This window comes from Tamandua tetradactyla, chromosome 6, assembly GCF_023851605.1.
Source record: "Tamandua tetradactyla isolate mTamTet1 chromosome 6, mTamTet1.pri, whole genome shotgun sequence".
In the NCBI taxonomy this organism is placed as follows: Eukaryota; Metazoa; Chordata; class Mammalia; order Pilosa; family Myrmecophagidae; genus Tamandua; species Tamandua tetradactyla.
In genome coordinates, this window is record NC_135332.1 from 93787083 (window position 1) to 93812096 (window position 25014).

The following is a 25014-nucleotide window of genomic DNA, read 5'->3' on the forward strand; positions in this document are numbered from 1 at the left end:
GGTTTCTTAAGGTGTAAGCTCAGGTATAGGGTTGAGAATTTATGCCATTCCTAGTATGTGTTTAGCCCTGTAATTTCTCTCTTGGCATTGCATTGGCAGCTTCCCATGAAGATTTTGACGTTTTATTTCTTTCACTCAGTTCTATGAATGTTTTTATTACCCTCAAGAATTCCGCTTTGTCAGGTGGATGATTTAGAAGTTCAGGTATTTCGCTATTACCTTTCTGTTATTGATTTCAACTTTGATCCCACGGTGGTCAAGGAACTTAACCTGTAAGATCTTAATTCCTGTAAATTGGTTAGGTCATTTGTGCAGGCCCAACTATGGTCTTTCTTGGTATCCCATTCTGTGAATGCTTGAAATAAATACATGACATGTTATCATCTTGGCGTTGGCCTCTGTTGATTGTGTTTTTCCATTTAGTATGAGGTCTTCCTGGTACTTAGTGTGATGAAAATGTTTCCATTGAAACCAGGACAATTTGTGTATTATGTGATAAGACTCTGGACTTTATTCAAACGGTGTGTTTTAGCTGGCCTCCAGTGGGTAAGAGGAGAGACACTGCCTCATTGTTGGACAGCATGGGTGGAAGTCTAGTCTTTCCACTTGGCCGTCACTGATATCCACAGAAGGTAACTTCTTGTGGTTTTTGGAGGGGTTGGAGTTCAGGCCCACCCAGGCTGGAAGGGGGAAGGGTGCCTCATTGCTTCCCATGTGACTTCCACTGACACAGCAAAGTGGGGAGGTACACGGGTGGGAGAGGCTCATTACCCTTGGTGGGGATTAAATTGCAACTCTCCATTCTGCATTCTCCAGTTGCTTTATTATAGTGTGACAAGGGTGAAAGCCCAGGATTTTCCCTAGACTTTGCTGGTGAGGTTGGAGGGTGAGACTGGGGTTCTTCCATCATGTTAGGCTTGAGTAGAATAGAGCAGTTATTGCACAACTGTTTTCTGTCATGAAATTGTGACAGAAATAGAAGATGAATTTGACAACAAACAGTTAATTTTGGACCTGACTCTTTTTATTATACCCAAACAATTGTAGTAGGAATAATTCTTCCTATGTAGGAACCTGACCATATTAGTCCATTTGGTAAAACAGTAAGTTTTCTGAAGTATCATTGGTGAATTTCATTTCATTTTACTGCAAATCTAACTCTCTATAAAAATAGAGCTCGTATTGTTAGAAAGTTTTAGAGAAATTTGCGTGAGTAGAAAGAATACAGCTTGATTTAATGTTGCTCTTTAAAGCTGATTTCCAGCCTCAAAGGTTAAATCTTAAACAAATTTAAATAGCTTGCACCCTGGACCAAAGGTTGAAATATATTTGGAGAATGATTTTAAACCCAGCACTCTGGGTCCAAGTAGAGAATTTTTTCATCCTGAAAATGTCACATAGTATCCATTTATCAAAGTCAAGTTTTGTGTTTCTTGCTTTGATTCCACTTTTCCCAACTGTATGAGAAATGCTTGAAGTTTTTGTTTAGATGCTTTTTTGTAGCATTTCAAGGTTTTACTAAATAGCTTATGATGCCTGACTTTATGTGCTTTATTTACTGTTGATTTGTGAATAATATTTTAAAAATAATTTCACTTAGCTTTATATAGTTTAGGGGCATCAATTACTACTTAGATGCAAAAACTTTTACCAAAATATATTGCAAATGAAATATTTGAGTCCTAATTATCCATCCCAGCAGGGGTCACAGGGATTCGAGATTATATTGTAAATATATTTCTACACAAAGCAAAAATTCCACTTGAATGAACAAAAAGAATATTTACCTTTTTGCCTTCATGAATTCACAATCCAAATCTATTCAATGCTGAAAAAGTTATCCAAATATTAACAACTGATGTCAAAAGGTATTGAAACTGTCTATGAAACTTCACTGACAGGTTCCTCTAATCTGTCACCAATGTCTCCTTCTATATATCAAAGAATTCCAATATTTGGAGAAGTAATTTGCAGTCCTCTGGAAAATAAAGTGTATAAATAGAACAGACTATATTTAATAACATATATAATTTTAAAATTCCATGTTGATATTATATATTTCATAAATTATGATTGTTATTGAAGAACTATGATCCAGTGGAAATGAAATAGGAAGACATAGAGAGAAGTTTTTCTCATCAAAATTGAAAAAGAAAGGTGAGACAGGATGGAAAATATGGATTAGAAAAAAAAGTTGTTAAATATGGAGGCTACTATAGTGCTTCCTTCCTTTAAAAAATGATTTAAAATGTGATTTAAATGGTTTGGAGAGTGAACTTAAATCTTGTCATACATCATAAGCAGTAGACAACTTCTAATAAATGTGCTTTAATTTAATAAAAATATGCAAATTCCCAGTTACAAGCCAAAATGTATTATAATCAGAGCTTACATAACAAGAAATATTGGCTTGTTCGGGAGATATTGTTGCTTGAGTTGCTAAATGTATTACAAGGTTACAAGTTCTAAATAGTACTTACCTCTTTCTAGGTTATGAGAAAATATCAGGAATATCAAGTTTGTGAGAAAATATCGGGAATACTGAGGAAGGACATGTGGATTTAGGTTGAATTGGGAAGCTTTTTCTTCCTTTCAGGCTCTGTAAAAATAATATCATAATACAAAGGCTTGCTCTGTTTTTTTCTCTGAAAGAAGAAACTCATAAATTCTCGCTTCATAAATCATAAAGCCGAATAATTTCCCATCTGTTTTGCAAAGCCTAATTAAACTTATCAGAATTTTTATAGTAGAGCAGAGAAACTGTTCCCAATTTAAGCTATGGACAATATTATAGATATTTTATAATTTATAAAAGGCTCATTTTATTGCTATTTGGAACTTAAAAATAAACATAGTTTATATATAGTGTTCACATCAATTTTCGCACATCAAGCATTATTACTTGCACAGTCATCTGTAACTTTCTAGTAAAAAATATTTTTCTTTTCTCCTTCTCTTAAATATTTCTGTCTTTCTCTGTCTTTGTCTCTCTCTCTCTCTCTCTCTCTCTCTCTCTCTCTATATATATATATATATATATATATATATATATATATATAAATACATGTATATATGTATGTTCTCTTAAATATAATTCGATTTAACATGGCAAAGCAATCCCCAGATTTGAAAACTGACTATTACCAAAAAGCATTGTTGTCTCTTCATTCATCAAACATCATCTTTCCCTGAAGATATAATTTTAAAATGTTTGTTTACTAGGCTTGCATACAGAGCACATAATCAAAAAGCACTGGGATTTGAAATATGGAAACTGGGATAGTGCTTAATAAGAGTACAATAACGAAGAAGAAAGAAAATTGCTTTTCTGTTTACTGGAACAGTAAGCTGGGAAAATGGTTGATCATTGGAGACTTCTCCACAGTCTCTCCAGGGATTGTTACAGTCTCAGGGACTTCAACCTGCCTCAGGAGACACTTTCCTGTCTATTAGCCTTTAGGAATGCTTGAGTCAGGAATTAGGGATTGACTCCCAGGAATGCTACTTTCTTAGCCAATTTCCATAAATCTTCATTTTCTTACTTACAAATTGTAGATAAAATCGACTACCTCAAAGGGTAGCTGGAAGGATAAAACACTCGGTGGTTTGCACAGAAAGATTATATATATGAACTGGAAATCGAACCCAGGTCTCTGGCATGGCAGGCGAGAACTCTGCCTGCTGAGCCATCGTGGCCCGCCCAAAAGGATTATATTTATAGCATGATGATGGGTATATTTTGGATGTTTAGTAACTGTCTATTTTCAAGGGCCCTGATTAAAGAAAAAAAATTCATGATGCATGAAAGTTTGCAATTTAGAAGAGGATGGCTGGCAGTCCAAAGGAATCCCTATCTGCCACATCAGCTCTCATAAATAAGGAAGTTTAATATTCGCAAAACTGGCTAGATAATTTCGGCAAAGTATTTTGTTCTGCATCTGAAATGAAGGATTAGCTCCCTGGCATCCGGCCTTTTACAATCCCTGACTTTTTTCAGCATTAAACCCAGATGTTTCTAAAACTGTAAGTTACTTTTCCTCTCACTAAAAGTTTCCAACGCTGCAGCTGTTTAAATCACAGAGGCAGAAAAGAGATCAGTGCAGGGCACATATTCATTAGCACAGGCCCTGTGTAAATCAGTGTTTGACTGTGCTTGACTTCTGCTTCACACTGTAGATAAACTGAAGAACTGAAATCATTTAGGGCAAAAAAAGTACATTTCCTATTCATATATATATGTGAATTTATATATGTATATGTACATGCATGTATGTATGTGTAGATGTATATATATATATACATATATAATTTACACATCACCTTGCTTTATCTTAAGTTTTATTTCAAATTAGTGATCTGATTAGGAACAGGAATTTGGGATAAAGTAGGTTTCTGGACAGGCTGATGCCTCAACCTTCAAAAGCGCTTCTACACTCCTAGAAATCACTAAATATTCCGATATTTTTACTTCTCATCGAAACTCCTTGTAAAAAACATATTTTCTATATTTCTTATTTCAAAAAAATTTTTAAATTTGGTATTATATAAAAACTTGAAGATATATATTTAGGCAAAGCAAAAATATTACTGCCATCAAAATAAGTAGCTGTCAGGGGAAAATATCCATGGTGTGGTGTATTTTTTTTCTTCCATTCCCAACCCACAATTTACACACAGAAGAAATGTAATTAAAATTTCACATCATGACTCAAGTGAAAACATTTTGAATATCATAATTTTAAGGAAGTATGCATGTTTGAAAGCAATTTCCCAAGGCTCAAGGTAGCTTAAAATATATTGTAGCATGGTAACCAAGTACTATTTTAATATATTATAATAAAGAAATAATAGCAAAAAATTGCAATGATCATGTAAATATTTTTAAATGAAAACAAACTAAATTTCAATCTGAAAAATATAATTACTTATTTATGAAAAGCAAGTACCATGGACTTTTGCTGATGCTGTATATAATTTTATTTACACTTATTTAGAGTTTATTGCATATTAAGTTAGGATTTAGGCCTACTCATTTCTACAGGAGTTTCTTTACTGCAGATCTAAAATCTCGTTCCGATATTTTAGATCTGAACGAGACTCCTTAGAAATGGGTCTCAAGACATGGCTGACATATTGCCATTCACTGAATAATTTAATATTCAAAGAGTAATATAAACATGATATTAAGATATATATATAAATCTTTAACAATGAAGCAAGACATTATAGAATAAGATGCTATTACTTCAAGATTTTAGAATTACCTGAGAGAATTTGCATGTAGTTTATTTTAACATAGATCAGCAATCTATTAACTGTGTATTTTTATTCACCAATACAGTGTTAGCACAGCACACAGGGAATATAGAAAAATAAGTCAATATTTAAACCAGAAATAGCTGTGGGCAATTGCTCTTGGGAATTGACAATGAAGTTCATAAGAGTAGAGGGGAAGGACCCAAAGACAATAACTTGGAATCTATCTATGCAAATAAATATTTTAATGCAAAATAATTACTATTTATTGACCGTATGCATTTTGCATATTACTGTGTGTTAAGACATTGTAAGAAATAAAAAGTGAGTGAGGTTGGGACTTCCAGAATGGGAGTGTAAAGATTTTGGAAGTCCTACTCCTTCCTAAAAGCAATGAGAAAATAGTCACAATTTTCAAAATCAACATTCTAACAACTCTGGAAATTAACCAAGTTCTTGTAATAATTGTTTAAAATTTATTTATAACAAAAAATTAAAACAATTAAATCTCAGTAAGAACAGATTGCTTTCTGATGTTTTAATTTGCCCAATTCTTATCCCTTTCTCACAAGCCCAGCACTGGTCTTAGCAACCTTTTAAGTATGGTAGCGTGAAAAACAGCGTCCTAGGTGCCACTGAAGGGAAGTGAACTTTATTTAGAGTTCCTCAAAAAGCCTCATCATCTGGAAATTGTATTATTTGACCTGTTTGGCAGATCCTGGGAAAAGCTCCTTGAAGATGGCTCTTTAGGATTACGGTTACCTGAGATGGCAATGACAGTTTTAGCAATCAAGAGGCTAGCCAAAAAGCTTAAAAAGAAGATATGGGAAATAAGATGTCCATCATATGCATAATGGGAATCCCAGAAGGAGAGCAGAGAGGAAAAGGGGGAGAAAGAATACGTGAAGCAAAAATGGTAAAAACTTCCAAAATTTGAAGAAATATATCAATCTATGATACCTAAGAATCACAAAGATCTCCAAGTAGGATAAATAAAAAGAGATAGAAATCCAGACACATACCTAGCCACATTCAAAAGCCAAAAACAGAGGATCTTTGAACAGCAAGAATAAATGATTCATGTTGTACAAAAGATGCTCAATGTGGAAGAATCTTGAAAACATAATGAATGATAGATGAATGCAGTCAGTCAGAAAAAGACCACATATATATCATTTATATAGAATATATAAAACATATAGGCAAATCCATACAGGAAGAAAGTTGATTAATGGTTGTCTGGGGTATGGAAGAGGGACAATTGGGGAGTCTTCCAATGGATATGGTACTTCTTTTGGGGGTGATACAAATGTTCTAATACTTAGTTGTCAGGTTTGAACAACAATGTTAATATACTGATATTCATTGAAATTCATTGTCGATGAATTTTTACACACTCTTTAAAATAATGAATAGCATGTGAACTATAACTCCATAAAGTTATTGTGAAGCAAAACTGAAGGAGACATAAAGAGGGTCTAAAGCTAATTACAATGTTGACTTATATATTAAGGAAAAAGATAAATCAGATTGTGACTAATGTCATAATGTAAGACAGAAGTATTATATTCATATAAATGCACAGTCTGATGTTTTTCTCAGACATCTGAGAATATTATTGAATAAAGAAAATTGAATACTATTGAATAATATTGGATTTAAACCAGGTCTTGATGAATGGGTAAGAATTGTGATGGCAATAAATAGAAGCCTAGTATAGAGAGGGGAAGAATTGGAAGCTAAGAGTAACCATGGAAACATAATAGTGTTATTGGTCAGGGAATTTATAGAATGCATTTTACCCCGGAATGTCATTGACATATCTATTTTGTTTTCATGTTTAGAAGATTATTTAAGTTTTTGATAATCTATTGAGTTGCTAAAGCGCGAATATGTTGCTGCAGGAAAGTTATGAAAATGGAGATGGTGACCTTATCTTTTGGAATACTATATGATACTTGTGCTGGTTTGAAATGATGTATGTACCCTAGAAAAGCCATGTTTTAATTCTAATCCCATTTTGTAAAGGCAGCTGTTTCTTCTAATCCCTATTAATTACTGTTTGAAACTGCAATTAGATCATCTCCCTAGAGATGTGACTCAATCTAGAGTGATTGTTAAACTGGATTAGGTGACAACATGTCTCCACCCATTTGGGTGGGTCTTGATTTTAAAAGAGGAAACATTTTGGAGAATGGAAGAGATTCAGAGAGAGCAGAGCAGAACAACAGGGCTACAAGAAACAGAGTCCACCAACCAGTGACTTTTGGAGATGAAGAAGGAAAATGCCTCCCAGGTTGCTTCACGAAACAGGAAGCCAGGAGAGGAAGCTAGCAGATGATTCTGTGTTCACCATGTGCCCTTTCAGATGAGAGAGGAACTCTGACTGTGTTTACCATGTGGCCTTTCACTTGAGAAAGAAACCCTGAACTTCATCGGCCTTCTTAAACTAAGGTGTCTTTCCCCGGATGCCTTAGATTGAACATTTCTGCAGACTTCTTTTAATTGAGACATTTTCTTGGCTTTAGAACTTTAAACTTGCAACTTATTAAATTCCCATTTTTAAAAGCCATTGTATCTCTGGTACATTGTATTCTGGCAGCTAGCAAAGTAGAACAATACTCTCGACTATATATATATACATATATATATATATACATGGACACAGGGAGTCATTAGAGGTTTCTGAGAAGTAAATAGAGTGAGGGAGATACCACCTAGATACTATGTATGGAATATTCCACAGAAATTCTTTTGTACTTCTTTAGTTTATCTAAACTTCTATCACTCCCTGCTATACACCTGCATTTCAGCTATTGACCTTGCTTCTTATTTCACTTAGAAATATTATTTTCTGACATATTATGCTTTAGCTATTTATCCCCCTACATTTTGAGTCCCTCCACTGGAATGCAAGTTCCATCAGGACATTTTTTTTGTTCTTTTGTTCACTGCTAACACTCCATGATCTTAAAAACGTTTGGCTGTAAATAAATATTTGTTGAATAAATGAGTGATTACATTTTGAAGATGACTGATGTTTAGTGTGAATCTTGGAGTTAATGAAGGTCAGCAGAGCTTTGTAAAAGGATAGAGTAAATAATAGTGGAAGCCGTCTGTGGATATCTAACACAGAGATGAAAATGTAGGTCTAGGACTCACTCACATTAGAAATCATAAAAGAAGGGGAGCAGTAACAAGAGCCTGAGGAGTGGATATGATTGCCAAGAGTGTCCAATGAGATAGAGGAAAGCTGAGTTCACATTGGAATCAAAGGATCACACTTGGACCAATCTCTGTCTCCTTTCCTTTCTAATTACCTATTCTTCCCTTTTTACTATTATCTCCCTCCAAAAAAAAAGTAAATTTTTTAAAATGTCAATCCAGATCAATAGTTAAAATTAAAGTAGGTTCAATCCTGGGTTTCAGCACCAAAAAAAATTTAAATTATGAGCAATTGAAAGTCTTAATCTTTCCAAAAACATCTTGGCATATTTAGATATCTGTTTTTTTGGTATCCAAATAAAATATCTAACCTAATAACGATGTGGTACAGTTATCTTTGGAAAAGGTGTTTGTTTGAGTATTTTTCCTGATTGTAACATTCAATAATATTCTCCTCCTCACTAAGAGTAAATTGAATGCTTTCATTGTTTTTGTTTGTTTGTTTGTTATTTTTAATAACATACAGGCAAATCTTGTGTTTTCTAAAATTTTCCCAACTTTAACCTATGTGGTGCATAATACATGTTCAGAGAAAGGATTAAAAATCTACCTGCGAGCGGTCCCTGCCCGGGCGGCGAGGGGCTCGGGCCGGCTCCGGATGGTCCCGGCGTGGGGGCCAGGGATACGGCGGCGCCGCCGTGCTGTGGGGTCCCTCGGAGACTCCGCGGCCCGAGCGGCCTGCAGCGCGCGACTTCCGCCGCAGCCCTTGGCATGTTGGGGACCCGCTGTAGGTGAGGCCATCCAGTTTGGTTGAGCCGGTGGTGATCCCGGGGGTGGAGGCCGGGTGTGGACGCCCCAGCATGGACGACTACAGGACCCTGCACGTCATTGGGGAAGGCTCCTTTGGCAGAGTACTGTTGGTTGAGCAGCAAAGCAGTAATCGGATGTTTGCCATGAAGGAGTTAAGGCTTCCCAAGTCTTTCTCTGAAATGCAGGATTCTAGGAGGGAGGCAATTCTGTTAGTCAAAATGAAACACCCCAATATTGTTGCCTTTCAAGAATCATTTGAAGCTGATGGACATCTGTATATTGTGATGGAATATTGTGATGGAGGGGATCTAATGCAGAAGATCAGACATCAAAAAGGAAAGTTATTTCCTGAAGATATGATACTTAATTGGTTTACACAAATGTGCCTTGGAGTAAATCATATTCACATGAAACGTGTGTTACACAGAGATATCAAGGCCAAGAATGTCTTCCTCACTCAGAATGGAAGAGCAAAATTGGGAGATTTTGGATCTGCACGTCTTCTCTCCAACCCCATGGCATTTGCTTGTACATATGTGGGAACACCTTATTATGTGCCTCCAGAAATTTGGGAGAACATGCCCTATAATAATAAAAGTGACATCTGGTCCTTGGGATGCATTCTGTATGAACTCTGTACCCTGAAACATCCATTTCAGGCAAACAGTTGGAAAACTCTTATCCTCAAAATATGTCAAGGGTCCATCAGTCCACTGCCATCTCATTATTCCTGTGAGCTTCAGTATCTAATCAAGCAGATGCTTAAAAAGAATCCATCCCATCGCCCTTCAACTACAACACTCCTGTCTAGAGGCAGTCTAGCACGGCTTATCCAGAAATGCTTACCCCCAGAGATCATCACAGAATACGGCAAACAAATATTAGAAGAAACCAAGAGATCTAAGCATAATACACCAAGAAAAGAGGACCCTGTCGGAATCAGGATAGCTTTGGGAAATGAAGCAAACACAATGCAAGAGGAAGAACAAGGTAGAAAGTGTAGCTCTGCTGATTTAGAAAGCATTAATAAAAATTTGGTTGAAAATGCATTGAGTCGAATCAACAGAGAGGAAAAAGATAACAAATCAGTCCATCCAAGGAAAGCCCAGTCCCCAAGTCTGTACCAGCGACGGTGGGAGAAGAACGTGTCCATTACAGCTGTTAATGCTTTGGAAAGGGCATCCATCCTCACCTCCAGCTTAACTAACACGGAGGACAACAGAGGTGGTTCTGTCATCAAGTACAGTGAAAATACTACCCGTAAGCAGTGGCTCAAAGAGACCCCTGAGACCTTGTTGAACATCCTTAAGAATGCTGACCTCAGCTTGGCGTTTCAGACATACACAATATATAAAGCAGGTTCAGAAGGATTCTTGAAAGGCCCCCCGTCTGAAGAAACAGAAGCATCAGACGATGTTGATGGAGGTTATGATGCTGTCGTTTTGGATCCAGAGAGACTGGAACCTGGACTGGACAAGGAGGACGTGGACTTTGAGGAAGAAGATGACAGCTCTGATTGGGTGTCAGAACTGAAGCAGCGAGCTGGCTGGAAGGGAGTGGCTGATGGATAACACTCGGGAAATGTTCCTCAATCATACTGTGTAGATTTGTTAAATGAGTAATTAATGTTTGGATTATTAGTTCTTAGGATGTTTATTTTCCTTTGGAAACACAATGAAGAGGGGAAAGCTGTGGATATTAAAATCATCCCTGAACAGTGTCATGGGGTTTACCAAACTCTAGAACTCCTGCGAGGTTTTGAACTCAAGGACACAGGTGTGGCATAAAGGGCATGAGCTTTGGGTTTTGGAGTCAGGTAGGACTGCAGTTCAGATTGTAGTCCCGCCGTGTACTAGCTGGTGATCTTGGGAAATGCTTAACCTCTTGGAACCCGAGTTCCCCCAGCCTAGAGAACAGCAGGCCCTGATGTTCTTCTTCATGGATTGTAGTCTCTGTTTATTACTCTGTAGTTCTCCCTGAAACTTGGAGGATCCAAATATAATTAATTAAAACATAATGATGTGTGCAGCTTTTAAATAAGACCTTTTGTGGTGTGAACTGCACCTTATTTTTGATGACCTTTCCTAGATGCCAGCTGTCCTTAAATAGAGTGCATCCCAGGATGCATAAAAAAGCCCAGGCTGGGCAGGCCACGGTGGCTCAGCAGGCAGAGTTCTCACCTGCCATGCCAGAGACCCTGGCTAGATTCCCTGTGCAGCCCATGCAAAAAAAAAAAAAGCCCAGACTGCAGGGTGTGGCAGGAGGACTGGGGTGGGGCTAAGGCTGCAGCAGGGAAGGTGGCGGGTCCCTAAATGAGCTGGGAGTTGGGCCAAGGGCAAGGAGGGACATGATAAGTACCAAACCGGGGAGAGTTGTGGGACTGATGCTGTGTGTGTCCATGTGTCACACATGTATGTGCCCAGTCTTGTCATGTGCTGCCCATGGATACTGCCATACCTTAGCAGGAGGGAGGGAGTTCCCTGAGGAAGAAGCAGGCTTGGGCTCACAAGGGCACGCATGGACCACTGCTAACACAAAGAATTAAGGTGAGACAGTTGTGTACTACAGTAGTTCATGCTGAAATATGGAATATCTACATCATTTAGAACTTGACATGACTTTTCAGTTTTCACATACAAACTCCATGGTCTAGCCCAGACCCCTGTAGCAGCCCACCTTATTTACACTTACACAAAACCATATCTGCTTAGGGTTTAAGTTCTCCAAGGCCACTAACGCTTCCTAGAAATGACAGTTTTATAACATTTTGCCTTAAATTCTTTCATTGCTATCTTGTTTTTTTTTTTAATATTTATTGTTTTTGCTCATTCAGTTGAAGAACCATATTTTCTTGTGTTCATTGCCCTTTGACTTATAACTAAAGATAATTAAACAATTATGTATTCAGTTTAATAAATCTTGGTGTAAGCAGTTAAAAAAAAAATCTACCTGTATAATAAGCTGGTTGTACAAAGAAGGCTGGGGTAATTGGAAATTGTGGGGTGAGCTAAGGCAAGTATGAACCTGCCAATTTCCAGTACCATATCACTGGTGTCAGTGGACTGGGTGGTTAGAAAACAAGGCTTCTGAAATAATTATGATGAAGTTACTAAGAACATTTTTTGGTGGCAGCATTTTAGGTAATTACAATTTGAATCAATAGTCATTGTTATTCTCCAGAAGGTGTCACTTTTTGCCACAGGAAGCTGACTATGGAATACTGAAGCTTCTGAGGCTGTTACTGAAATAACATACTCTTTCTTCAATCATGTAAAGGTCTGTTAACCTGTCTTAAACTCTACTGTGCTCCTATTGTCTGGTCTTAGAAACTACTAATAAAGTGAACTATTTTATTTAAAGAGTTCCTTGATATATGAGAGATGCTAAAATTATTTCCTAATTGAATGGACCCTATGTTTTATTCTCATTGCCAAATACTCTAAACTGAAAACACTACGACTTGTGTATATATGAAGCATAATCCCACACGCTTTATTAAAAATACATAATAACAGAGCAGCAATTTCATGTCATTTATTAATGTCTTGCTATTCCCATGACTTCATTCAGCATCTAAATATATTAATCTTCTCTCAATCTTCTGGAATTAAAACAATTTCAGGCAATACAGATAGGGTCTTGTGGAAATACTTCGACATTAAAAAATCTATCATGAGCATAGATTCATCACTGTTTTAGATAGTCCAGCATTTATCTGTGGTTTGAAAGAAAGATTTTTTTTATATTAGTTTTCTATATTCATATTAGTTTGCTAAACTGATGAAAGCAGACACCATAAAAAGAGTTGTTTTAATAATGGGGATTCATTAGTTCTAAAGCGTATAGTTTTTTTAAGCTGTGAGAATGTCTGGATCAAGGTATTACCAAGGCAATGCTTTCTTCCCAAAGACTGGCTGCCAGCATTCATTGGCTCCTCTGCCATGTGGGAAGGCACATGGCAGCATATGCTGGTCTCTCCTCTCTTCCAGGTTTCACTGCTTTCAGTTTCTTGATTCTGTGGTTTTCTCTCTGCCTGAATTCTATTCACTTATAAAGGACCTCAGTAAGAGAATTCAGACCCACCCTGGGCCATGCCTTAATGAAGAAACCTCATCAAAATGTCCTATTTACAATTAGGTGGATTAACACCCACAGGAGTGGCTTAGCTTAAAGAACATGTTTTCCAAACCACCACATATTCTTGGTTACCCTAGTAGTTCGGCTGTTAATTTCCTTATGTAATCAAATAAGAAACATATTTCTAAAACCCCACAATTAATCCATGGGCTCTAGCTGATTTTGATTCTCTTTTAGTAAATATACCATATACATCACTGAAGGTCAAATACAATAATTAAGGTTAAAGTTAATGTATGAATTGCTTTCAAAACTGGGCATTGTGGCACCCAGTATCATGCCCAGGCTTTCAGGATTAAATGGATTATTAAAGCAAATAGTAAAGTATTCCTAAAAACAACAAGAAATATATTTTTATTTAGTTATTCTAATTCATATTTATCATTTGAAGTGTAAATACTTTTGAAAAGGTTCCCATGCTTCTCTTAACTTAGACATTATTAAGAATAAACTTTTAATCTGACCAAATATGTTTCTATGCAATTTTTATCAGTACTGAGATGACTTTCATAGGTAATGAGAACACTTAGTCCTCCTAGCTCTTAGCCCACTACATTCTGAATGAAATCTGCAATACATATGAAATGTACATATTGAAGAAAAATATCTGCAGTTTCTATATATTAGACATCAGAGATTCTAGTTAAGCTTTATTTTCCTTTAAAGACAGTTCACTTATTCTGAACTATTTTAAGGAGTAGATTATGGCTGACATTTCTCTTTCTCTTGCAGGAGTTGGAATTTTCAAATCTATTTGCTGTTCTTCACTGTATTCATTCATTCTTTGCTGCCAAAGTAGCTTGTTTGGACCCTCTATTTTTAGGCAGCCAGGCTACTGCTTCTGCTGCTACCAGCTCTGCTACTACAAGCAAAGCAATGTATACAACTTGACATACTGAGCTTGTATTGCTACTAACCATGACTCTACACACAGAATACACTGAGTCATCATTTTAGACACTGGAGAAACCATTGCATTGCCATGTCAACCATGGAGTCAAACTTTGGCAGAAAGAGGAAAGTCACATGGGACCTCAAGAACATCTGTATTCTGGAAGGCATCCAGAATAATCTTAGATGAACAAAATAGCTTTTTTCTCACCTGATCAATATGTTCCTGTATATTGCATTAATCAAAATTGGAAGCAAAAGAAGGAATGATTTAGAGAAGTATGTAAATAATATAAAAATTGTAAGCTACCTATAAAAACGTCAATTAATGATTTTTTTTTGTTTTTTTAGATTATTTTGTATGAAAAATACATGTTGGGCCAGATCATGAACTTATGCTATGTCATTTTATTATTTGTGACATAAAGGAGGCAAAAATGGTGTGGCTTAAAGGGGACTAGCATGCAAAAAATCTCATCAAAGAAGAAAGCACTTTAATTTGATGATGCAAAGTTCTTGTTTTCTCCTTCCATGATTTGGACACTGACACCCCACTTCTGTTTATTCTGCTGTAAAATATTCATAAAACCTGTTTAAGGATAATTATATCTACCTACGGTAGAAGCAATGTGAATGGACTATTTTTTCCTTGATCCTTGATACTAATTTTTATTAGCTTCTAGGTCAACCAAATATGAAAAATGAATTAATTTATTTATGAATTACCAAAATATTCATAAATTCCTTGTTTCTTGATTTTAAGGAGACTTATATTTTATCCAAGGAGATTCATTATCTAAAGTTTCATAAATTTTCAGTGACTCACCCCAAAAGCAAAGAATATCAACAAATAATGTGTAAGCAACAATTCTCTGTATAGTTAATCATGAATTGAAATAGTACTAAAAGATAGTCTTAAAAGCTATTATTTGTTATTTTGTAGACTTTTTTTCATTTTAGCGATATTTTTGTAAGGAAATACGATGAGATCTGAAAATGAAATTTTAAATCTCATATATTACCATGTTATAAAGAGTAAATAAGTCATGTCAACTATATGGATCATTTTAGGTATCTCATTTTAAGAGTATAAATGTGTGGAGGCTGGAAATTTGGAAGCAATGGAGCAGTGCACATGCTACCCTAATTCTAGGTAAACATTGCCTTTTTTATAATGTGGGAAACACTCTCTGCCTTTCACTTTGGATTTGTTGAGCTCTACTTTTAACAATCAGCTGCTTATCAAGAGAGGAAAAACATCTTACTTGTTAAATCATCACATGCATTATCATCTAACCAAACATTGGATGTTCCCTTGTAAAGATTGTCAAGTATTCAATAAGATGGTTAGATTTTCCTTTTTTAAACATAAGAGAAAAAAGTCGCTCAAGAAGGAAACACATTTAATTGTAAAAGACACATATATCCATTATAATTTTTTAAAATTATTTACACTTAGCTGTTTCCATAATCATAAATTGTTAGGTCATTTTGTGTCTAATTAACTCTAAAATAAACTAAATGGAAAAGGAAAAATGAAGAAGTGTAATTCTTAAGCCTTAAAATCAAGTATGATGTTGAATCTAGCATACCTTATTTAAATAAATGTGATAAATTAGACAACATACAGTTTTTAATATAATATATTTTGATCATAAAATTAAATTCATATTCATAATTAGGAAAATATTTTAGAATTGGGTATTGATTGTGTAATGATCAACAAGACAGCAGTCATTTTTAAATTAGCAGCCCATTAAGAGGGTTCAGTAGGCCAGGTCTGAACTTATGGAGGAAGAGGAGAGGAAGTGTCTACCTTAGGATTTTAGGTGTAAGTAACTAGTTTGTCATAGAATCTCTGCTACTAATTAGAGTTATAGTTCAATGTGCTCCATATTGGGGTACTATCTCTATGTCTAGAGTGTGGTAATCTAGTCAACTGGCAATAGAAAACGAATTAGTTATCCAAAAGCAAAACAACAAAAATAATGGATTTAAAACTTTATTTAAGTATTATAGAATCATTAGAGACATTAATGTTAAACTTTTAAAAAATCCTTTTAAAAACATAAAAAGCTGATTTAATTATATATCCTTTTTGTTAGATTTCCCCAGATCTGCTAGCCTCTGCTCACATGTATGATGAAAAGAAAAATGCACAATGAGATATGTATGAGTATTTATCTTCTTGTGCAACATATATACACACACATGTATGTATGTATATATATGCCTATATATAATGAAATACCCGCCATAAATTATATTCAAAAATATATTTCGTACACATACATTTAACATAGTTTAAATTTATATTGTAAATGGTAGTTTGAAATAAAATCCATGACAGTATTCTTATTGTGATTATTTTTGATACTATTGATAAAAACAATATGTCTAAATTGGTATTTAACATGATTAGGGGGCAGCCACTTGTAGGAAAATATTCTGATTTTCATCACATTAGCAATTAGTAGTTAATATTTAGTATTTTCTTTACAGTGTGATGATTAGCTATTGCTATTTGTTATAAATTGGGCTATTTGACAGAATTTTTAGAAATGAAAAAAATAATCAAATAAATCTCTATTCTCATATAATTTAAGTTTAGCAGCATGAGATTTATTTATCAAATTCTAGTTTGTATGTAGAGCACATTTTAACAGAAGAATGCTTAATTATGTGCTAACCCCTCCAGTGCCTTGGTATATATATAGATATATAAATATCTGTATATATAGCATAAGCTGTTTCATCAGTAAAGGATTCATTACAGTGTATATAGTGTGAGTTCAAAGGGAATATTATAGGTATTTAGTCAGAGAAGTGAGTTAAAATAACATTTGAAAACTTTGCTAACTGCTATAATTGGTATATTTTGCCTGATAAAGAATAACAATTCAATTAACGTGAATTATACAAAAGCAGAGACGTTTTAAATTTGTTACATTGCAACAAGTATTTATTTTGGAAACACACTTTACTAGATAATGTAAGTGGAATGTGTACTCCAACATTTGCCATCCGATGACACTTTTTTTAAAGGAAAAGTAATCAGCTAAACACTTCTTGGTCATATTTCAGATGTGTATCAATTTACCGTGGCAAAGTGTTTGCATATTATTTTCTTGTTGAACAAGAAAAAGACAATTATTTGGAAAAAAAAAAGCCAAGTCCATATTCCCATGAAAACAGAGAGCTTTTCCTTTGGCTGCATTAGTTCATAGATAAAAATTCCCCTCATTACAATAGCAAAGCTTGTTAACAAACTTTGTCTACATGAATGTTGGAATTGAGAGGTTTGACTTATTACCAAGGAAAAGTAATAATCTGACAATATTTAAAATTACTGCTAGAAACCAGCAGTGTGGAGAAGCTTTAAAGGTACAAGGATAATCTTGTGCTTAGCTTTTTAAGGTAAGTGTAGATATCATATATTTAATACACTCATTTTGTTACCATTGAAACTATTCTACTTAATGAACTCTCCATAAAAATGCTTTATTCATACTTCTAAAATTATTTTTTATGATTTATTCTTACTCCTTAATACTTTAAAATCATAATACCACTTAGTTGCACATTTAAATTTGCTTTGGAAGTAAATAAAAATATAAAATGTTATATATTTTATAAATATTAAAAAATGCAATGAGAGTACCAGAAGTATGAACTGTAAATATATTTATTTCATTTTTAATTGTTTGGGTGGATGTTTGCAAAAGGTCCATTAATATTTGTGACAAAGTCTTGTCACTTCTCTCTTTAAGTTCATTAATAGACTACTAATAATACTGCACCTTTTTTAATGAAACATAGTGAAAATAAAAAAATACTTTTTACTACGTTCCTGTTTTCACTTCTTTGGGTTGCGTTGGTCAATTCTGTATGTATTCAAGGTATGATCCTGAGAGAGAGAGTTAAGCACAATTAAAAGGGAAGATGTGGCCTATTTGCCATGGGGTGCTGCCACTTGGGGCATAATCTAAACTATTCAACCATATATATGGAGAGGACATATTTAACCCTGATAACAGCCACACGTAGAGGAAAGATGCTGTCTAAATTGCTAGGCCCTCTGTAACAAAATCCACAGACAATCCAGCTTAAACAATGGAAATTTACAGGGTGCTGGAAACTAGAAGACTGAAATCAAGGAGCCTGCAGGAACTCGTTTTCTCTTAAAGGGGAGAGTCCATTCCAGGCCTCTCCCCTGGCTTCTGGAAGGAGGCAAGGATCCCTGGTGTTCCTTGGCTTGTGGTGTAGCTCCATCTCTGACTCCCTCACAAGGCCATCTCTCTCTGTGTCTCTGTCCCTCTGTCAGTGTCCAAATCGCCTCTCCTTATTAGGATGCCAGTCATTGGATTAGGGCTCATATTAACCTGGTTTGGGCTTATCTGAACTAATACCATTACTGAGATCTTAGGTACAAGTAAGTACACATTGACAGCACCAGGTTTAGGACTTTGTGCTAGTCTGAGACTATTATATACCCCAGAAAAGCCACATTTTAATCCTGATCAGTCTTGTGGGACCAGATCTACTGTTTAGGGTGGGAAACTTCGCTTGGATTGCTTCCATGGAGGTGTGACACACCCAATTGTGGGTGTGTCTTCTTGATTAGATGGAGATGTGACTCTACCCATTCAAGGAGAGCCTTGATTAGTTTAGCAGAGTCCTTTAAAAGAGGAAATAGTTTGGAGAAAGAGAGCCTAAGAAATGGTAGAATCTTCAGAGCTGACAGAAACTTCACAGAAGAGCTGACATAGATGTAACACTTGGAGAACAGAGACACAGATGGAGATGCTTGGAATCCAGCAGACTCTACCGTAAAATGTTAAGCAAGTCAGCACCTGGAGAGAGCTGATGGAAGTCAGTAGATGAAAGCCAGTCCCGAAGAAGTAAAGGTACTCCTGCAGGAACAGAAGCTGAAAGCAACAGAGGCCAGGAACGAGGGACCAACAAGGGACAAGTGTGCCTTCCCAGCTGACAGAAGTATTCTAGATGCATCAACTTTCTTTGAATTAAGGTATATTTCCCTGGATGTCTTAGTTTGGCCATTTCCACAGGCTTAGAACTATAAACTTGCAACTTATTAAATTCCCCTTTCTAAAAGCCCTCCCAGTTCTGGTATATCACATTCTGACAGCTTCCAAACTAATACACTACTAGAGATAATAAATGAATTCAGCAATGTGGCTGTATACTTAATCCCCAAGCAAAAATCAGTAGAGTTCTATATACTATTAACTAGCAATCTGAGAAGACTATTAAGAAAAAATCCAATTATAATAGGATTTATACATTGACAAAATGTAAAATTATATATGATAAAAAAGATCATGTGATCATGACATCAAGGATAGTTTCTTTTGTCATATTTTTATGAGTAAAATATGCATGCAAAAATATTAACCCTTTTCAATGTACAGTTCTCTGAGTTTTGCCAAATAGACATGATTGTATAAACACCACTAAATCAATTTATAGAACAAATCAACCTTACCAATAAATTCCCCAGTGCCAATTTGTGGAAAACCTCTCCCCACATCACTACCTCCCACCAAACATTGATCTGATTTCTGTTGCCATAGCTTTCCCTCTTCCAAATGGAAATGTACAGAATTTGTAGTATGCCTTTTTGCCTTCACTTAGTAGAATGTCCTTGAGGTCTATTCATAACACTGTGTTATCAATAGTTTGTTCCATTTTATTGCCAAGCAGCAATTGATTATAGAAACATACCATAATTTTTATACATTTCCCAGTTGATGGACATTTGGCTTTTCCAGCTTTTGTGTGTGTTTATATATGATTACACATGAAGTCATCATAAATATTAACATATAGGCTTTTTTGTGAACATAAATTTCCATTTTACATTGATGAATTAACAGAAATGGGACTGCTGGGGAATATGGTAAGTGTGTGTTTTCCTTATAAGAAACTGCTGAGTAGCTATACCCTTCTGTACACTGACAGCAATATATGAGAGAAAAAGTAGCTCCAGATTCTTGCCAGCGCTTTGTTTTGCATCTTAAATCATTCTGATAAGTGCATCAGGGTGTCCCATTGTGATTTTAACTTAAATTCCCACTTGCCATATATATATACCTTTTTTGGTAAAATGTCTGTTCAAATCACGGAAAGTTTGTAAACTTTTATTATTTTGTTTCTTGTTATTCAGTACCAAGTATCATTTATGTAATTGTGATACCAGTTTATGTAATCTGTCTAGGAGTCCTTTTCTAAAATAGGTGATCTGCAAATATTTTCTACCAATGACTGCTCAGCTTTTCATACTGTTAGAAGTATCTTTTGAGAACAGATGATCTTGATTTGATAAAATATGACTCATATTTTCTTTTAATTGTGCTTTTGATGTTGTATCTGAAGTTCATCACCAAAAGTCACAACAATTTTGTCCTATGTTTTCTTCTGGAAGTTACGCAATCTTACGTTTTAGATTTTACAATTAGGACTCCTAACTGTTTGAGATTAATTTTTCCTTAGGGCATAAGATAGGAATTGGAGTGCATCCAATATCAACTGTATCAAAAACATTTGTTAAATACTATCTTCTGTTGAATTGCCTTTGCACCTTTGTCAAAAATTCATTGGGGTGAGCCCCCCTGGGGAGCTGGAGATCAGGCCACAGTTACCGCAGCTTCTGCCCCTGTCCCTGGCAGTTCAGCTGCATGGAGTGCGGGGCGACATTGAAGCGGCCCACGGGGTCATTACCAGAGGTGGAGACATTTAGGAGTGGTTCTTAATCGGAGGGAAGCTTGTGTTTTAGTAAGTCACCCTCACTCCACAGCACTCACAGCACCTCGTTCTCCGAGTTCCTCCTGGAAGAAGGAAGACCTGCTCAACTTTACCCTCCTTCTAGTGCTCCTTAAAAGACTATGAAAAAAATTCGGGAGGAATAGGTGCAAATCCTCAGTACCAAACTAGCAGAACAATATGAATCTTTTGTGAAGTTCACACTTGATAAAATGACACGATGATATGGGACAAGGCGGACAAGCTACGTGTCCTGATGGTTTCTTACATATCTGAACACCAGGTTTGTCCTCAAAGGATGGCTGCTGTACACTTTTTGCAGCTGGTGTGATCACATTTCAGTTCCAACTTCCTATCCTGAGAACACTTAATCGTTTCTGCAAGTTCATTTTATACAACTTGAACGACCTTGAAACTTCCTGGTTGCCACGAGCAAATCTTTCTTTCCTGCTCATCCAATAAGCAGATGTACCCTACTGTGATAGATTTTCCAAATAAAAAACCTGGAGTAGCAGTTCAGCAAAATACGCCTTCAGTGGCACTCAACAGATGGATTTCCCCAAGCACAGTTCTGTAAGACATGTATGTGTGAGAGTGTGTGCATATGTGTGTATATGGATTTTAAGTTATTTGTATTTTGCAATTTTTTTTATGTTGGGGATTATGATTGTGAATGTGATCCACGACAATTATGGATAAAATTTCTTGTTTGGTCTACAAATGATCCCTAATGTTTTGTGACCATGTAAGTTGTAACAGTGGATTGTTTATGGGTAGGTATTAGTGTTATCTACGGGAACTGTTTCCAGGTACAGAATATGAATCATAAGCTAGGGTGGACATTAGAGGTGATTATGATGACATAGCAAAGGTCTTTGATCTAGGTCTACAAATGTACAGCCAGGAATTAGAACAAACTGGAGGATGGGCCATTTGATCCATGGACTCTGCTTAGCTGTGTAAGCAAAATACTTCTACTCTAAGCCTTAAAATACCCATATGGAGTCTGTGCTCACCTCACTCACATGACAAAGAGCTCCCTGGACCCTAAAACCTCCCCAGGGAAAAGATCTCCCCTAGGGCGGGAACGTCGGGGTTTATTAGCACAGGTGAGCATGGACTGGGCCAGCAGCTCTGCTACTGGGGCAGAATTTGGATCCTTTAGTCAGGTTTTCCTAAATTCTTTTAAGAGGTGTCTGTGTTCTACTGCTTGGGCAGCCCTCTTCCAGAAGTTTCTTACAGGCTGTTCACTTTGTTTCCATGGTTGAGGAACAGAAAGTAGCCTCTTGTTTTGATGAGGTGGAATTTGAGTATATGTTTATTTTTACTGTGACTTGTTCAGGACTACATTTTACAAAATGCCTTAACTCATATATTATTGTTTCTGGAAAGGGAAGTTCTATTAAAATTGTTTTAGTTTAATATAGAATAGCTTTTTTTTTTTAATTAGGGCTTATTTTGAAAAATTCTGAATTTAATTCAAATGTATGCCAGTAGCTTCCAAAGTAAGGTGGCATTCATAGACAGTTGTTCTGATCAGAAGGCTTTAGGGAAATTTTTGGAACATTCACATTCAAAGATTCTTTATTAATGAATGTTTTTGACTTAAATCTAATGAAAAAAATATTCTTTGTACATTTTCATTATATGCTGTTACCAAGCTTAGTTTCAAACAAATGAAATACTTAAGCTATTTACCTTGCTGTCTTACTATTGTGATAATGTTTATTCATGCAGATAATTTACATGAGGCTGCTATTAACTTTCTCCAGTTCAACATTTCATTGAAGATTTATAGGCTTTAAAGTCCAGCATTGATCTTTTAATAATTAAAGAATGATTTTTTTTCACATTTGAAGGCTCATTTGTTTCCTCTTTTTCCAGGGTAGCTATTTGTTCCTGGAACTAGACAACTAGCCTGTGGCTATAATGGGAGTGACCCAGTAGTGAGATAATCAGACTAAAATAAGAAGGAAAGGGCAGCTGTGAGGACCATCAAAGATCTTAAATCCTGTATTAAGAGGAGGGAATACATCCTCATTGAGGATGTTTTGTTGTTACAGAATCAATGAGTCATGTTCACTCATTATTGCACGTCAGCTCTATTCCTCCTAAAGAGAAAATGGCATCCTTTTACTCCATCCTCTCACGGTATCTAGTGTTGTTGGGCTGTTGTATTATGATAAGGTTTCCTTCAGAGGCCACCGCCTTTGCTTGGAGTTTGAATCTCCTGTGAAGGGACTACATGTGTTTGTCTAGTGTTAAAGCCCCTGGGACAGAGAATGAGGACCTAAAAGGTAGGCCTTAGGCTGAAGATATATGGAATTTTTATTTAGGCCTTGATTTCTATGTCATGTACTTAGGAGTGCTCCCAGGTAAGGAAGCGTCTGCCCCATAGATACAGGTCAAGGCCCAGGGAAGAAGTCATCCTACAAATACCTTGCAAGAAAATGCCAGAACCTGTGTTCTCAGAATGATCATATTCAGTGAACTAATTCAGAAGTTTTTCTCAGTTATAATATCCTTTGTTATCATCTTTTAGTAAAATTTTAATCTTAAAGGAATGAAAAGAAGAGGTGTCCATTCCTGGGTCAGTGGAGTGAAGGCGACATGAAAGCTCTCAAGGCAATGATAACTGGGGAGAGAAAGTACATCAAGGAATGCAAGAATTAGGGCCAAACTTCCATACATGGTGTGTCTTCTTTGCCAGCCATGGAAGATTGGTTGCTGGGGGTAGTTGTCAAAGGAATGGGCTTTGGATATCCATATCCCTGCAGTTTAGTCTCTGTTCTGCCAATAACTGCTACATTTACTGAGGAGCCATAGTTTTCTTATCTGTAAAGTGGAAGTTAATAGTATGTGTGTATTGGATTTTGTTTTCAAGTGTGAAGATTAAATGAAATAATCCTTGTATGGAAACTATTTAGCATAGCTTGGGGCATAGAGGAAGCACTTAAAAATGTTACAGCAAGAACATTTTTGGCAATTTCATTTACAGCAAGAAAAAAATTGCAGCAGGTTTCATATGGTGGTTATCAGATCTGAAGATCAAAATCTTCTTGTCTGCAATATTGATTCTCAAACTTTTCCAGTATAATTAACCCCTTGTTAATATCAAATCTCACATTCTCTTGTTAGAATTTGTACTTTTAAATGTTTGACTAAGAAAACAATAAAAGATGCATGACAAAGGAATGAAAAAAATCCATTGGTTATGTATGTCTCGGTCGATTTCTACAAGTTCCTCTGCTCCACTGAATGCTCAAATGCCATATTTTCTTGATTAATGAAGGTTTATAGTAAGTTTTGAAATTTGTTCTTTAATTTTGTCCTTGTTTTTAAAAATTATCTTGACTATTTTAGTTTCTTTGTCTTTCCATATAAATTATAGACACAGATGATAGATCTCAACACAAATTTCTGTTGACATTTTGAATTGTGCTGAATGTATAGATCAATTTGGGGAGAATTGACACCTTCACAATATCAAGTCTTCTAATTCATGATATATCACATCTCCCCAATTATTTAAACCCTTTTTCCAGATTTGTGCTGGCTCTCTGAAGCCCCCTTACTTTGTGGGAAAGGGAGTACAGAACTTCCACCATAGACAGGGAAAGGAAACTGCTCTACCAGTCTAGTAACTCAAAAGTGTCCACTAGATTGAAAGTGTCACATAAACACATATGGAGAGAAGGAAGGAAACACACTATTATAAGTTCCATTTAAGAAAAATGCCACCAAAAAGAGACACTGGATTCAAGAGGATGTGTGAGTTCACTTAGCAAACCTTTAAACGTTAATAGTCTTTTTGTTCATGTTTCCCACTTAAACATGTTCAAGAAAGCACATAATGCTTTTAAAATATCTTTGTTGGAAAAAAATATGTGAAAACATGTTGATGTAAAGCATATAAAAATATCTAACATATATATATATATGTCATATATAATCCTTAGGAGATAAGTATGT

General features: G+C 35.7%; 1 protein-coding gene and 1 pseudogene across 1 annotated transcript in view; both read left to right on the forward strand.

The window, feature by feature from the left end:
* Positions 1-14596, forward strand: part of SNTG1 (syntrophin gamma 1) — a 339457-nt gene extending 324861 nt beyond the window's left edge. The window contains exon 17 of the mRNA XM_077163302.1: positions 14101-14596. Within this exon, the coding sequence (XP_077019417.1) occupies positions 14101-14259 (159 nt within the window). The 3' untranslated portion in view covers positions 14260-14596. The remainder of the gene's footprint in view (positions 1-14100) is intronic.
* On the forward strand, positions 9209-10871 carry LOC143688615 (serine/threonine-protein kinase Nek3 pseudogene; annotated as a pseudogene).
* Positions 14597-25014: the final 10418 nt, after the last annotated feature.